The 17,230-nt window shown below is 40.6% G+C and overlaps 1 protein-coding gene across 4 annotated transcripts in view; it reads left to right on the top strand.

Moving 5' to 3' along the window:
- The window catches only part of WDR7 (WD repeat domain 7), a 115,785-nt gene that overhangs the window by 84,747 nt on the left and 13,808 nt on the right, over positions 1-17,230 (top strand). For all 4 annotated transcript variants that reach the window (XM_004948991.5, XM_040655973.2, XM_040655974.2 and 1 more), the window contains 3 exons: positions 585-734; positions 1,197-1,279; positions 6,208-6,307. In XM_004948991.5, the coding sequence (XP_004949048.1) occupies positions 585-734; positions 1,197-1,279; positions 6,208-6,307 (333 nt within the window). The remainder of the gene's footprint in view (positions 1-584; positions 735-1,196; positions 1,280-6,207; positions 6,308-17,230) is intronic.

Below are 17,230 nucleotides of genomic sequence, written 5' to 3'. Positions count from 1 at the left end.
TATCTTTGTCATATCCTGATCTACAGGTTGTCCAGACTTCAAATACAAATGTGTAAAAAATCCTACTTTCCCTCGGCAATGCAAACGCCACCCGGTTAGGTATGAATTGAAGCGGGGTGGGGACGTAGCCATGCAGGCTGGGGGCAAGGAGGGGGCAGTGCTCAGAGGTTGTTGTGGATCGGCGCTGTCTCTCTGAGAGTCATCTGAGTGAACCCAGATGCCTGGAGCTTTTCCTTAGCTGGATGTTCAGCAGCAGGCCACAAAAAGCCTGTTATAAAGCAGGCACCTGCTTCCTGAGGAAATACAAAGAAAAATGTCACAATTATGTAATCAAAACGCTAAGCATTTGCTCATTTTGACCTGTAGTTTCATGAGATGAAGTAATACTCAAAATAAAGGTAGACCTTTGTTTAAAAACTGCATCAGGGATGACCACTGGCGATTCTGCTCATGAACAAGGGTGAGATATAATCAAAGTGAAGTAAAGCAAAGCATTCTGCATGGTGCAGGCTCACCCCATGTAACATGTTTAGCAAGAATATTTAGCAAGTCCGAGTTTCCATGTATAACCCTGCTCCTTGTAGGTGCACAGACACACCGCCCTTGCAGCAAACACACAGTCTCAGCAGAATATTCACACCACTACTCTTGCTCGGGCTAAAGGAGAGATCTTGAGAGTCATTGAAATCCTTATTGAGAAGATGCCTACCGACGTCGTGGACCTTCTTGTTGAGGTAAGGCTGTCATGCCATAGGGCTTTGTGGTTTTGATGCAGTAATGAATAATGTCTTGGCCAGAATGGCCTTGTGACATTTGATCCTCTTGTGGACCATAAACCTTTTTATGTGTGCCAAGGTTTTGTTTTGTATCTCCTAGCATGTTTCTAAACTTAAAATCTTGAACACTTTTATGGCGTTATTGTGGGGGGATCAAGAAAGAGAGTGTGCAGGTGATTACAGGTGTGCTCGTAGGAGTAGTATCTGAACGTGCTGGGGGTCATTTGGACATGTTTAGCCTTTGTATTCCTTGGTGAAGAATGGTACAGGCAATGCAGTAGTTTTGCAATTTTGGTACATATTTTAAATTTAGGTTTTGAAAACGCAGTAGGGCATAGAAATGTTTTATTTTTGCCTTTCAGAAGCTTTATTATGAAATACTCAATACAGTGTCAAATATTTTTAACTTTTGTTTCTAAGGTTATGGACATCATCATGTATTGCCTCGAAGGATCTTTAGTTAAGAAAAAAGGTCTTCAAGAATGCTTTCCAGCCATCTGCAGGTAAGTTCTTCCTTCACGAATAACATGAACAAAATAATGGGGGTCTCTGGCAAGATGCGTTTCATACTTGGAGTGGAACAGTCTTTTGCAAGGTACTTGCTTCTTAAGACAGCAAATCAGAGGAGTGTTTTTTTAGCTTGCCTCTAATCCTTTACAGATTTTAGTTTTCTGCCACATGTGACAGACAGGAACCAGAAAAGAGAAGCATTAACAACTCTTTGTAGTTCAAGTATTGTAAAAGTCCAGAAAGAGGAAAACACTGTGCAGTCTCTTGGAAAAACTGTCCTGCTGCCCTGTCATGCGTCTTAGCTGGAACAGCTGCACAAGCAGACCAAATTAATTGGACAGCTTTCTTTCAAAGGGTTTATAAATATCTTTGTTGCTGTTGTTGCAGAAATGAGAATAACATTCTTGAGTAACAAGCTAGATTCCAATATGTATGACCTGCCTGAGTGAATTAATTGACATAATCATATACAGGCTGAAGAAGAAAAATGGACTAAGATGGTGACAACAGAAAATAAGGATTTATTTTGGAGGTTTAGGGGAGCTTAGTGGTGGATTGTTTCCAGGTACAGGTAGCTTGTGTTGTGTTGACTTCTCCAAACACCTTGGAGCTGAATTGCTGTCTGTTAGTAAGCTGAGATGAAGCTGTGAGCTGCCAGCTTAAGCTACGTGTTAGCTCTCCAGGTGTGACTGTGGGCCTACAAGCTCTCTTGCTTTGATTTCTAGATCTGTTGTCAGCAGCTCAGTCCTTCAGGAAAGTATACTCTCCTATTGGGAGCCCGGCCAAATAGCGAAGAAGTATCTAATTCATAGGAAGTTTAAGCCTGGCTCTGCTCTCTGAAGTGTCCTCCACTGGAGAATTTTGAAAATAAAAGTTGCATCCCTTAATGGTGATCGCTGACTGCTGTGATCTGTCAGTCTGTCGTTGGACACAGTCTTGCAATTTTGGGTGAACCTCTCAGGCCTGCTGGAATTTGCTCCTCTCCCACCATGTCCTTGAGCTCTGAGCAGATTTGGGAAGCAGGGAACAAAAGCTGAATTCAGGTAACCCCTGCTGGGGGACAGTTGAGCCCTGTGACAGGAAGCGGGACATAAGGGCTGCTATTGAGCTGGTTTTTAAAAAGATTTTTGAAGCTCTCATGCTAAATGCAGGAGATGCAATTGGAATTAAACCTCACAAAATCAGAAGAGCACTGCTGGTTTCTTTAGAGCTGCTCTGTGTGCAGATTCCCAGCCCCACTGATCTGGGGAGGGAGCTGAGCATCACTGTGTGCTTTGGTCCTGGGATATTTCTGCATGGCTCTGAGATTCTTTAACAGTAAAATGTGATTTATAACATGTGGACACTTACGGCATCTTAAGACTGTGATGAATGTCCCAGTTATACCGTTAAACTGGTACAACCAATAAATTGTAACTTTCGTCTCTCAACCATTACATTTTAATTTAATAAGCTATTAAAATATTAAGTAGTTTCAAGAAAGGAACTATTATTCTGTTGACAGATAAGACACTGATAGAGGTAGTTTTCCTTCTTCTCGATACTTTAAAAGGCTTAATGTAACACATAAATGCAAGGGCAAGTGGGAATTAGTGCAAAAAATCTTCCCTTTCCTGTTGTACTTCTATAGTTATACGTTATCTTAACAGATTGTTAAATTACAAGTAATATTTCCTATTATACATAGTTATAGCCATTGTAAAAATGATACAGCACCCCACTGACGTGGTCATTCAGCCCAATGGAAATTTTCATAAGATTTTAGCAAGTTGTTGAACGTCTGGAGAGAGTCCAAGTGGAAGCGCTTTGACGTAATCCTATTATTAATTCTATTAATATATGCTGCCCTTTCTGCTGACATGCATTACATGCACACCTGTTCTGACTAAATTGTGTAGGTGCCCAAATACTTTCGTTGGGTGTGCAAGCTCTTCTTTTTCATAGCTTCTCATAAGGCATTTCCACTGTGTTCTGTAATGACAAATATTTTGCTTGTCTCTCTCTTTGAAGGGGCGTTCATATTTTCATAGAACAGTAAAACCCCACAGCTGTCAACAGCAGTGTGGTGTGTTGAAGTACCAGATTCTTTCCTTTTTTAATTTTTTTTTCTTACTGTAGTACAAAAGTAGCATTCTACTGCTAATTGCTGTGAGCATGACTCAGTCCTGATAGGTGGTGATGAGGTGAATCCACAACCAGGCAGAGTATTTCATTGCATATGAATGTGATCTGCATTTTCTTTTCCTATTAGTGGTATTTTTTTTTTAATAGAGGATTGTATTACCTTTTGGCATCCTCAGTACCAACCTATGTCTTATAAAAATGAAAGTACTGAAGTGCAGTGCAATGTGCATGAAATATTTCTGAATTTCTTCAAAATTTTGAGGGATAATATTGAAGGCAACAAAATTCTGTTCAAATTCAGCATTATCCTGATTCAGCAGCTGCATGAAGCTGAGTGGTCCCTGATGGACTGCATTGGGTCAGGTCATGCATTTAGTACAGTTTGCTGACTTCAAACCTTCTGTGTAACGGCATCATCTCACATGGGAGTATAGATTAAATTTACAACAACAACAATTTTAGATTGCTTTTTACTAAGGAGCAGACTTGCAGAGAGAACATCAAGGATTAGACAAAGTGAGGTTGTACAACAACATTTTATGCGTTGATTATTTGTGGAAACTTAAGAGAGCAGAACTGAAGGAATTCAAGGCCATTGGTGAGGGGTACTGCTGCATCTTTGTGAGTATGAAAGGAAATCTTCCCTTCTGCTTGGTGGCTTCTCAATTGATTTTTCATCACTTTTTGTTTGCTAACTAATGCGTGTAGGTTCTTTGGACAAAGATTTGGAGCACTTGATGTCTGACAGTGACTGCTTGGCTTTTCTCTCACTGGCCATCTGTCCTATTCCCAAAGACAGTTTTCATTTGGGAAGTGCAGGGAGAAAGACGCAGCTCACCCTTCGGTTTGGAGGCTGAGTTGGTACCAGCAATAGCAGCACTGTTTGTTTGGGTCCAGCAGTGTTCCTCCAGCAGTTAAATTAAGCTGTCTCTTGTCTGACTGAAGTTTCCTTACTGAGCAGTAATGGAGCAGCACTCAGAGTGAGGTTTCCATTAAGATGCCGATGGTGGATATGGATGCATCAGCTAGGCTTGCAAAAATGAATCTGTAGCATAGCCGAAATATATGCTGGCATATCATTCTCTATTCAGCTCTGCCATTTAGAGGTTTAAAAAGGGAGGCAAAGGATTAAAATACTTAAATCTGTGGATGCTGCAACAATACTAAGCCAAAAGATAAAGAGTGAAGCTAAAGGGCTGACAACTGAATGTCAGCTGAAGGAGTAATGTTTTTTATAAAATTAAGCTCAAAAATGTCTGTTTCCTTGGAGCTTTTTCCTGCAAAAACAGTCTATTGTTATGTAGACTGATGGATTCTTCTCAAAGAGAAATACTGACTCAGCTCTCTGTCTAAATGGGCATTTAAATGCAGTAAGAGGAGAAATGCTGTATGCTTACATATAACAGTATGAGATATTCTCTTTCTAAATCTGTTGGAGAAGACAAGTGGACTGTGCCCGTTCAGTAATAATAGGGATATAAAACTTCTTATGTAGAAACTTTTTGTTGTACTCCGTTTCACTTGCAATGATAAGTAGTTTGTTTTTCTGTAAGTTTAAATATAAATCCTGAGTTTGCTGGTCATGTAAAAGAGCCTTGCAGATAACCTTTTCCTTGGTCAACTGAGGCACCGCTTTGCAGCTTGATATAGAACAGGGAAAAATGTGAAAGCTCTCTTGTTGCAGCCTCATGCATTATCCACCATGTGATGGGTAACATGCCCAGTGCCTAATGCTGTGGTTAGGTGGGTATCCACTTGCTGTAGACTCTGTAGATACCTGCATATCCACAATATTGGGCACTCGTCACAACCTGGAGCACCTGGGCTTAGTTAGTCTTGCTTTTTTTCCTGCATGAAAACAAATGCTTTTCATTTCCTTTCTTTTGTTTGTTTGTTAACACAATGTTTCGTGCTGTTTTTCTTCCCAATTGCTAACATGCGCCATAGAAATGAGTGTATCAGCTGTGTAGGAGAGTAGTTGCTATGGCACTTTGGGAATCCTTAAGAACAAGGAGATGGTTCGTTGCAAGATTTCCTGTTCAAGCCATAAATGTGGTCAGCAGTATATTTTGATAGAGCAATTCTAGCGAGCTCTGGTAGAGTTTGCTATAATAAAATTTAACTGTAAAATAGAAATTTAAAAGGAAATGCAGTTGACAATTTTCACAGATCTGCTTTTCCATTTAGAAGAAAAGCGCAAGTCTGTTCCCAAGTAGTTTGGTCTGAAATGAAGTCTCTCACACTCCTGCGTTTCAAGTAGGAGTTCTTTGAATTTTACAGTTGTTTGTGTTCAAATCAATGGCATACATTCCTGCTGAACTTTAAGGACTACCATATGCTTCTTGGCTCCTTCTCACCTGAACAACCTTACAGAGTTACAGCTAGTTTGATGAAATGTCCTTTTTTTGCTTTTAAGTCACTCAGGATGTAAGGATTGTCTTCTTCAACCACTGACATCCAGGTTATGGTGGTGTTGAACAGTAAACAGCACAAGCACATGAATGCTCAGGGAGCTGGTGATTATTGCTTAGATTGTTCCCAAACTCAACAGAGCTGTTTAACAACATTTTAATAAAACCAAACATGAATAAATCTGTTATATCTCTGCAGTGATGTATCAAGCATCAGTTGGCTTTGTTTGCTAAATGCCAACGATGAAAACTGGCAGCTGATGGATTTTTAAATAAAATCTCTGTTCCCACATTAACGTTAATTACCCAGTGGCATTGCAAATTAATTTTAACGTCATGCAGGCAGGTCAATTCTCACCTGTTACTTGTTATAATGTTCAATTCAGGTTCTACATGGTCAGCTATTATGAGCGAAGTCACAGAATAGCAGTTGGAGCTCGCCATGGTTCAGTGGCCCTCTACGACATCCGGACTGGGAAATGTCAGGTAAATAAATCATTGTGACTTCCTCCCCATAAAGTGTGGAAGTTATTGAAAGGAAAGAGCAGCAAGCTCTACATCTGTTGACATGCTGAGCTGCTGGAACATTATGGATAATGCTAAGGGGATCAATAGTTTAATGAAGGACTCAAGGTGTATAGGGCCCTACTGTCTTCATTCACTGGAACTGAATGGATGCCACAGATGGGTTAATAATGAAAGCCTAAAGTTAGGTGGTGGCCATGCTCTGAAATAATTGAAAAATCTGATTTAAAAAAGTTAGACTTCATAGCAGTGTACTTATCTTCTGTAGAAGTCACAAAGGAAATCTGCTGGTTGCTTCCCCCTAGAACTCCTCTCTATTAAATGGCATAATGCTTCTGTTTGAGGTATTTACACTTTTCTGATATTAAATAAAGTATGTATTTTCTTACCAGTGACGTAGAAGAGAACATGCTTGAGGATAACATTAAAATGATTTGAATTTGCTTGGAATTAAAAATGTTTAAATAACAAAGCATTTACCTTTTCTGAAATGTTGAGTGCTCTTTACTATTCCTCGTGCTATGTGAATACCTGTTATTCCACACTGAATGTCAGTAGTAAAGCTGGAGTAAAGCACCTGCTTTTTGAATCTGCCTTATTAGTTGGTTTTGTTTGATAGTGGATTTTTGTTTGTTTGTTTGTTTTGGCTTGAGGATTTCCTTAGTCTAAATGTAACGGTTTTGTGTGGAAATGCTCTTTGTTTCTGAACTTGGACGAAAAGCACAAATCTTTAGTCCTTTGGAAGTGTGCAGTATAGACAAGGTAGAATGGATTTCTTCCCACTAAATCTACAGTGTCACTTAATACTTTCCTGGCAGAACTGTGTTCTTAGGTACACATCTGGTTCATTTTGTCTTTTGAAATGTTGTCCTTTATTTCACAAATCTAGTAGCTGACAGTATGGTATGTTTTGGTATTTTCTGTTAAGACAGCTGTCTTGTGGAAGCTGAGCTGGCTGTATTTATTTTATAAACAGCTATGTAATGGAGGCAAAGAGTATCAGTAGGCTGTTCTATTTTGTTTTACATTGTCATTTGAATCATGATTTATTAATTTAACTATAAAATTAGTCCACAAGAACTGCCTTTTATTAATATATGAGATGTACTGAGCATTTTTGCTGCCTTGCAGTCCGGTATCAGCACCTAGCTATCAGCACCTAGCTGTCATTATGCCTTGCTCCACATAGCTCTGTGAATTCCCTTTTTCAAATACACAAGCTGCATTACTTTTTTCCCTGCTATTCAGCAGCCAGCATGACAAAGCATCTCATTGCTGGACGTCTCCTTCTGGCCATTAAGAGGCACTGACCATGTTTCCTTGCTGTGTGCATCATTACACTGAAAATTAAGAGCGCGAAGTCCAGATAAGCCTGTGAAGTCTTGTCATCTCAAGCTAATGGCTAATTCTTCATCATTCTGCAGAGGGAAGAAAGAAAGAAGAAAAAGAAAGGGCACAACTATATATACACTTCTTCTATTCTCTCTGTCTTCAGAGCACAAGGAGATAGGTGACAAAGCCCGTCCTTCCTTTTAGTGGATGTATGTAACCAGTGTTACATCATCCTTGCATTTAAACCTTTGTCTGATTCATGCTTCATCTACAGAACTGGTTCCAGGTGGTTTGTCAGTATATGGAGTAATTCTGAAAATCTTTTTGTCACAATGTGAATTCCAGGTGATTCTGTAAAACGATGTACAGTCTGATTGCTGCAGCAGTTTTGCAGAAGACCAGAGGTGCTGACAGGCAGGACAGAAGTGTGCTCATAGCTGCATACATGTCCATGGCAAGATCTTCCATGAAACCGTCCCTCTGACTCAATTTGCGCTGGTTTGGCAGGCATACTAAAGCACCTTCCTTTCTCTTCACTTTTTTCTTCAGTTCTTTTAAAATGGTGTGGTCACCACCATCTATCTCTTCTGAAGGTGATTGTGCATAGCTGACGTTTGCAACCCTTTTATCCAAAGTGCTGTCTCTCCCATGTTAGCTGATGTCCTGTTGTGTTGGGTTCCTGGAACTAGCCCCAGATTTCTGCCAGTAAATTGCCTGAATAATTCACTGCCTTAATTTGATGCGTTGGTGAATGCGCACAATACTTGTTTTCTTACTTTCTTAGTAAGCTTCTATGGAGAGCAAAGATGGGTAAGAAAGGGGTCCTTTGCAGATTTTATTTTTGTTCAAAAGATCAGAGAAATCTGCGGAGAGACAGATAGACGACTATTGGGAGGCAACGCCATCTATTGGATACAAATTTCTTATTCCAAATCCAATCTTTTGAGTTATTCCTCATAGTTAAAGATTTCAAGCTGCTTAGGAGACACTAAACAAATACAGGATTGTGAAGGAAAAAGATGTTTCAGAAAGCTCCGCATTTATTTTTTTTCATAAAGTTCAAAATATTTTAATTAGTTTGCTCAAGCATCAATTAGAGCACTTAGCTGGGAAGTATCTTTCAGCAAAAGTTTGACATAGGTACGAGAGGTTTTTTTTGTTACCCCCATCGTAATTGCACTCATCATTAACTGAGGTGGGAGCTGAGATGGGCACAAGGGCAGAGCAGTGAGCCATGGGCATTGCAGGGGCAATGCAATGTCCCACTGTCTGTGGGACAGCAGCCTGCAGTGCCTGAGGAATGCGGGACTTCTGGACACTCTGCTGTGCTTGAAAAGGGATTCCAGAATACCGACGGGTTAAAAATCAAGGGCTGGAAGTCTTTCATGTATTCCCACACCAATATAATTATGGTTATTTAAGTCTTTATTCCAGCACTGACCTTTAGCTTAAATAACCATTTCCTTTCCTTGGCTGTTGCCCTGTGCTTTTACAGCCTTTGTTCTGTACGGTAAAAAGAAGAGAGGACTTCAAAACCCCTTCACCAGAAGGTACTCTCTGGTTTATTTCATCATCTTTAGACATATTTTTTTATGTATTCCAATCATACTCCCCAAATCCTATTTCCTTCCTTACCTTTGGGAAAGCACAGAAGTGCAGAACTTTGAACGCCTTTTTATTGGCATATTTTCCAAAATGAAACTACATTTGCTTTACCACCAAAGCCAGCCGAAGGCACCACCACCACCTCCTGCGGGTCCGGGGGAAACGACTGCTACGAGGAGCACTTGGCAGCAATCAATCCCATCCATCATGTGCATATCAAACCACACAAACTCTGCTCGCTCAGCACAAGAGCGGGACCCGTCCTCCCTGCCTGGAGCAGTGCTGCAGGGCTGGCGCGGGTCCGCTCGCCCCACGGTGCCGGAGCCCTCTGCATGAGAGCAGGGCTGCGGCACACGCTGCTCCCCCGCTGCTGGGGGCTGTCCTAAATAATTCATGAAAATATAATCCAATAACTTACAGCTGCGCATACGGAAATAGTTAACGCGGGGAAAATAAGGCTTAAAAGGGTTTGGTTTGGTATCAGTCATGCTAAAAAAAATATCCGAATATCTGTCCCTTTTCAATCTCCATAGCAAGATCTGTGATCTGAGTAGTGTGGCTTTTTGGTTTTGCTGAGATTGTCACTTCACCATTTATACTTTATAGAAAATTCTGTAGCAGTTGCCAACAGCAGAACAAACCTATCCTAAGTAAGCGCCCGGTTAAATGTGGTTATGTTATTTTTACACGGTAGGTGAAATAGGACAGGAATTTTATCATCCCCTGGAAGGAGAAAGGGAGGCTTTTTTGGCTGGAATAATTGAAAACAGAAGCATTTCATGTGTTTTTTCCTCCCAGCGTATTTTTACTTTGTTTTCAAGAAAGGTGGTTGTACACAGTGACTGAGAAATTACATCTAATGATTAATAGAATGATGGATGTCAAGAATCACCTTTTTTAACAAATAATAAATCAACATTCACATATGATAGGTTTTTTCCGGAGAAATTTACAGTATTAGTATCACTTATTTAACAAGGTGTCAATTATTAATACTGCCAGGAAAATGCTGCCTCAGAGCCAGTTGTCTGCGTTTTCAGTATTTTGCATTTGGTTTGCATCACTGCTACAGCACAGATGCATCTATTAATGCATGATTTCCACTTAGTGATTTAAAAGACAGATCATTAATTATCGTACTCCAAATTTTAAGCTGCTCTGTGTTAAAGTCATTCTTTCAGGTGTATGTCTTATTCATTTCAAGGGGTCTGGATTCGAGTTTATTTTTAGGGATGTAATTGGAATGAAAATTACAACCGGGTTGTATTCTATCGTGAGCTTTCCGGATACGTATTTTTTGGTATCTATTTTCTTCTGTAATTTAATACCGAGGATGGGCTCTCTCCCCATCTCTCCTATTTATCTGATATTTTCCAAGCATTGCTCAGTTCTGAGTGCATGGCATTACAGCGGTACAAGTTTGCATCCATTTGTTTTTAGGGTGCCCTCCGCAGCGTGCTGCGGGGAGCGGCGCTGGGCAGTGTCCTTCCCATGGCTGTATTGATTTGCCCTTCAGCTGTTTGCAGTGCATAGAGAACCCAGGGCCTTGTTGTTGATTATCTACACAATGTCTCGGTGAACATTATTGACCCATTGCCGCTTACTGCCTATGGCTCTTGATTTTTCACACCGTCTCCATGACACTCATAATAAAGCATACTATCTTATTGCTACCCAGCTCTGGAAGCCAACTGCTCTACCCATAGAACAACAGCTGCCTTTCTGGAGAGCATTTTATTTTATGTGGGGCAAAGATTTGCCACAATTTTCAGGCTCTGTGCCATTTTGGTGTGGACCTGCATTTGGTAGCTGCGCTCCATCCTGCATGATGTTTGCTGGCTTGCAGAAAAAGCATCTCGTTTGATCTTGCATCCTTTTCCTGCAGATTTGAGAGACCCTTTATGTGGGTCTGCATCAAAACTGCGTTAGAATAATCAAAACATTCCATGGGGGTTTAAAAAAAAAAATACTACTAGGAAAAGTAAGGCAATATTAAAACATCAGGATCACTTTTAAAATGCTCAGATATTAAATTCCAAACTGATTGTGGAAAATATCAAACGATAGCGCTTTTTTGCTTTAGCTGGTAAGTGAGCAGCTTTTTTCAAATGCATTGAATTGTTCTTTATTATAAAATAACTTGCTTGACATTATGGAGGTAAACACTGTGTGATAGTGACATCTGTTACAATAATACTACTTTAATTTAGATTATTACTAACTACCACTGGGGCAATGGGAAGGCTTTCTTTGTTTTTACATAAGAGTATTTACCAGTAGAGGGAATTTACAGTATTTAACTGCACTAGGAATTCTGTTCTGAAGCTTAAATTAGAGTTATTTAGAATATTAGCTAAACTTTGACTTACGTTTGGAAATAAAGTCTGGCAGTTTTTACCGATGAATCTGTTCAGCATTTTCCATCATTGGAGAAGTGGCGGTTTTGTGACAAGAATATTTTAAGCCCTTCAAAGCCACATTTTCCTGAGGCAGATGGTGGGATGTAAGGGATCTGGAGGAGGACCGGAGTTGTTCTCAGTCAATGAGCAGCCTTCTGGGGAATGCACCTGCAGTGCTGCGGGAGGACCCGGCTTCTTTGTAAGAGCAGATATTTTATCTCTTTTTAATAGTGCCTAGTACCACATCCATCAGAGTGGCATCAGCAGTCTCTTGAGCTGCATTTAGTGTTTTACCGTGTATTCATCACCAGAGACATCTCTCTCAGGAAAGCCAAACTGGAGATGGTGGGAGCTGACTGACGGGTGGATGGGGGTGGTGGGAGTGGAGGCCTGGAAGAGTCCCTGCAGGCTCCTGCGTGGGGCAGAACGCTCGACTCCAGCACTGCAAGGCAGCGACTGCTTTCAGAAGATCATCAGTTTTGGTCTTCAGTTTTCAGTGGTGGAAAACCTACTCGAGTCATCATAATTTGTTTCAGTAGCTAAGTACTAAGGGTAACCAGTTGTGATCTCCTTGGCTGCATCACTGGGGGCTCTTCACTTTGGCTGAGAGTCGCAGTGTGCATTTTATTCATGAGGTTTTTTGTTTGGAAAAGGGGATAGTTTCTGTTGCAATCAGTTCTTTTGTCCGAAAAGAAAACTCAGTTTTAAGTGAGGTTCTGGAAGTGTGCGTAAGAAACATGTGGTGTGTTTAACCTTGCATATGTATTCTATTTTTTCCAGGAGGAGGACATTAATTATCATTTTAGTCCTCCAGTGTCTTCATTTCCCTGTTCATTTCAAGATCTCAGTCTCAGAGATGAGAGATCTCAGAGATGAGACAGAGATCTTAAAATGAATGAAATGAGGCAGCAGGAAATGGGTGTAGGAAGTGGCCCACAGTTCTGGGGGCTCAACTGTAACATGCTGAATTGCAGTGCAGGTATTTGTTTGGTTTTGTATTGGTTTTCATGGCCTGGTAGGTGTGAGAAATTAATGCCCCAGAGGCAAAAGAGTGATCGGTTGTTCTGCTGATGCCAGGTGGCTGTTTTGGAGGATGAGCTGTGATGCAAAAAGGACAAATGCCTGATGTGTGACCAAGGATGCCAGGCCTTCCCATTGGTGAACAGCTCAAGGATCTCCCTGAGCAGAAGGTCATGGGGATGGGCTGATCCCGTGGGACACATCATGGTGGCCTGGGGACCTGGGACCCATCTTTTGGAGATAGCACTGAATGGTAGCACCCAATCTCACAGAATTTGTTGACATGCTCTACCCAAATGAGGTTCTATCCCAGAAAATGTGAAATCTACATTCTTCTCAAAATTCATATTCTGCTTGTTTGTATAACTTCTGACAAACTTCCTCTGATTTCTGTTTCTGGAAAAACTGATTGATAGCTAGAAAGAAAAATGTATGGCTAAAATCAACTCTACATCTCTCCTGTTCAGGTTGCAGATTAATCATGCTGTGCTCCAAACTGAAAACCCCAAACACATACTGTATATAACCTTATTCCACGCCCTTAATTCTATTTTGAACAGAAATCACCTTATAGAAAAGGGCTGAATAAGAATAACATTAAAAAAAAAAAAAAAAAGAAGTTGCTAAGTGATTGGGGTAATGCATGTGTAGGTTTTAAAACTTTTTTCCCCTTTTTTTCTCTGTGATCTCATCCAACTTTTATGCTGGATAATAGGAAGCTACCTACACTGAAATAGGCAAATATTTGCTGAATATTTGCTGAATCTGTTGTTCCTGCCGTTTTATTCATCGTTATGCAGAGGTGGTCCTTTGTAGGCAGACCTTTTATTTGTACAGCTTTAAGACCCAGTGTCGTTCTTGGTTGCTGGAGCACAGGGGTGTGTTTATAACAATCCATGAAACACGTTCGCTGTAGCTCTTTGTCTGCTGACTTGCTTAGTAACAAAAAGGTGCTTGATGGTGTGAAGTCGTTCTCCACTTAAAGCAAGCTATTTCAGCAGGGTTTTTTGAGCAGTCAAAGCTTTTGAGTGTATGCAGAGCTCCCTTTAACTGAGTCATAGTTATCAGGTATTGCAAAGGTTAAGCTTTATCAGCTGCACAAAAAAAGGTTGAGGTTTCATCAAAAACTTCCATCCACACAACCTGTCGACCACAATTTGATGATGATTATTGATTATTTCACAGCCTTTCACTCACTCTGGCACTGCGGCCAGCCTTGATATACAGATAGGGCTTCAGTCCAGCTAAAATAAGACTCCATCTTGATAATGGACTGAGATGAGATACTGTTATTTGATAAAGATAATTGATGTTTCACAGTGAATTGGAAAACAGTTCTGAGTGCACCAGTTCTGTGGCTCCTCCATCTGCAAATGTGGCCATTGTTTACAAAACACAGTAGAAGACAGCAGTTAAACCACTCAATGACACTGCTGGTGCACAAAACACACCATTTTAGGATGGTTGGCAGTTTCTAACCAAAAATAAAACCCTCAAACGAAGAAGCACTATTTGTTATTATGCGGTCAGGATGGAGTTTCTGGAATGTGTAGGTAGCATAGCGCCGGTGAGACCTTGAAAATCTCATTCCTGCTGCTTGAATGTACTAGAATTTGTTTCAGGTGAGCTAATATTCTGTAACATTTTCTTATTATTTGTTTGTGACACTTGAACTTAAGCAAAATGCAATGTGAAGAAGCTGAAATTGCCAAGTGAAAATAAGGCATGGTGTATGTATGAATTTCATCATTCTCCCTAAGTTTTAGCTCATTAGCTTAAAACAGTGCACGCTTTTGGTCTCCCATGGACACCTTTGTTGACTGCACATTCTCAGCCTCTGGATTTGAATTGATTAAGGTATCACTCCTTGCAAGTTCTGGTCACCATGTTCTCTTAGCCCTATTACAACCTTTGTAACCTCTAATTAAGCAATAGAAGATGGCAGGGAGTGGGGTTATCATGAGATAATGACACCCCAAGTGTGTTGTGTGGCACAAGGTTCATCTGTGTGTTCATAATCCTCTGGGGGAGTGATTATCTAATGATAAACGTAGCACATTGCAGCTCATTGATGCCGCCGCAGTGTGCTCATGCCACTGTCGTCCTGACCGAGTTACACTTCCTATTCCAAACATCATTTTTTTCCATTGATTTTACAAACTGACAATTTTGAGGCTTTCTTAAGTGACTTACATACTGTGCAAAGTCATGACCCTGGAGTCATACCTTTTTCTTTTTCTTTTTTTGGTTAAACGTTTGTTAAGAGTATGAAAAAAAAAAAAAATGCATAGTGATTTTTGCTGGACTAAGAACACACTAGCTGGTTGAATGCAATTAAAAGCAAAGTTATCATCACCAAGCACTTGAAATTCACCGTCTCCTTTCTTTAGAGGTGCATTAATACAGAAAAAGAATGATACTGCGCAACTTCTTTTTTTTAAATTGAATACTGAATCAGTGCTACCAGACTGTAGAGATGTATTTCAAGTAACTAGATTTTAGGATACATGATTATCATTGACTTTGGAATAATGGCAAAATATTAATGTCTGAACGATGTTTGATAATATTTTGCTTGTCAGATTCTCTAGTGCTATTTTGTAACCAAAGCAGACTTAGAGTAATTATTCATTAATTACACTTGTGATAATTCATAAGAACTCACCTGGCTTCTTACTTAGCGGACCTTTTCACATCATACAGGTAAGCAGCAGGCACTGCATCTCGTTTGTGTGAGGTGTCTGCCCCTGAATGGCTCCCAATGTCATTCGTGAGGCTTGTCAGTAAGTTTCTCCAGTTGCCTGTATGTGGAACCCAGAGTCTTGGGGCCGATACAATTAGCCCTATTTGAAGCTGTCTGTGAATTCTTGCTGGGCAGCAGGTACTGGTCCAAAATCCCCAGTTATTTTGTTCATGCAAGCTATTAGGTTATTCTTCCTTTAAAAACCTAAGTGTTTGGGTTTGAAGCATGGGTCTGGCCCTAACCCAGTTACTAATCAAGGCTTTACTCAAGATGTGAGAATTAAGTCTTCTACCTGTTGTTAAATCTTCTAGGCACCTTAATAGCGTAAGAGGTCGCTCAGAAAATACATGTTCTTCTCATCCCTTGGGGTTCAAACTGAATGAGTCCTCCAAGTAATTTACTTTTGGTGGGTCTCAGTATTAACGAGATTCAGGGATGTTATTATCAGTGTTAACCACCACATGTACTGTATCACAGGGACCAGCTGAGAGTAGGGCTCTGTCCCTTCTAGCACAGCACAAACAAAAAGACTCTAACCCCAGTGTTAGCCACTGATAGAGGCACAACAGAAAAAGGGGGGAACAAAGCAGCAGAACAGAAACAAAGAGAACTGCTGTAGCATGTTCTTAGATTTCTGATGCAAGTCTTTTCACTGGCTGAACTAGGCATTAAGTGAATGGAAGGCAGAGGGAAGGAGTAGGGTTGTGACACAGATGATAGGAAATATGGCATAAAAGCTCAATAACATAAGAAAGTGAATGATAGTAGTGTGGAATCTAGATAGTGCTTTCACAATATCAATACCTTTGTTCCTCTAGCTTAAAATTGGATTCATGCTGTGCGTTTGAACATCCCCTATCATTCAGTCCTGAGAATTTGTGTGTTGGTGACACGTGAACAGTTAAGCATTTAAGTGTTTTGTTGTCTCTCCTAGTTCAATGAATTTTATGGGAAAAGTACCTCCAATGCTACCCTCATACTTTAGGGGTTCAGCTCATGTTTGGCTGTTCAGCTCTGCCTAGGTATTTTGAGTGACTGTCCATGTGTTCCTGTTGGCTGGCTGGCTGCTGTGTTGGAAGGATGAAGAATTTCCTCTGAAGACAGACACTCTTCACCTGCACTGGGTAATAGATAATACAGGGATTCTGAAGACATGGCCACCAAAGATCTAGTGCCAGTTTTACAGATATTCACTCTTTTTTATGAAGAGATTTTATCTTACATGTAACGCTGCATACAAGGCTATTGGGCAAATTTTCTGCTATCCATCCATCAGAGTGCCTGTTGAGTGGCCTCATTCTGCACCCTGCAGAGCTTTCTCCTTCACTGGACCAGGGAGAATACTTACAGAATTTAAGATCCAATCTCAAGCCAATAATAATCATTCATGAGGTCATTATGACATTATTTATTTATTAAGTTTGCTTAGAGACTTGTTTAGGTCTGTGGGAAGTGCAGGCTGTTCTGAATGTAGGGCTGATACTGCTGTCAGAAGGATTGAGGTAATGATAGTTCCATCCAGTGTCAACCCACTGCTGAGAGTGCTTGACTTCACCAGGGCCCTTTGTGTTTTTTGAGGTTGAAAGCAGGTGCAGTGGTCAAGGGAAAGAATGACTCCCTTGATCTTCAGGCCATGCCGCTTACAGTAGCCTGGTTCTTAGCATTGCAGCTGTGCTGTGGGACTACCTGGGAATTTGACAGGAGTGCACTCCGTCTATTCCTTGATGTCAGAGACACTGAAGAGGACAGCTTGTAGGACACCATGCAGTCCTCCACCTGGCAGCA

Source organism: Gallus gallus, chromosome Z (genome assembly GCF_016699485.2).
Source record: "Gallus gallus isolate bGalGal1 chromosome Z, bGalGal1.mat.broiler.GRCg7b, whole genome shotgun sequence".
NCBI classification, from domain to species: Eukaryota; Metazoa; Chordata; class Aves; order Galliformes; family Phasianidae; genus Gallus; species Gallus gallus.
Note: the sequence above shows the minus strand (reverse complement) of the source record. Positions and strands in the feature narration are given on the sequence as shown.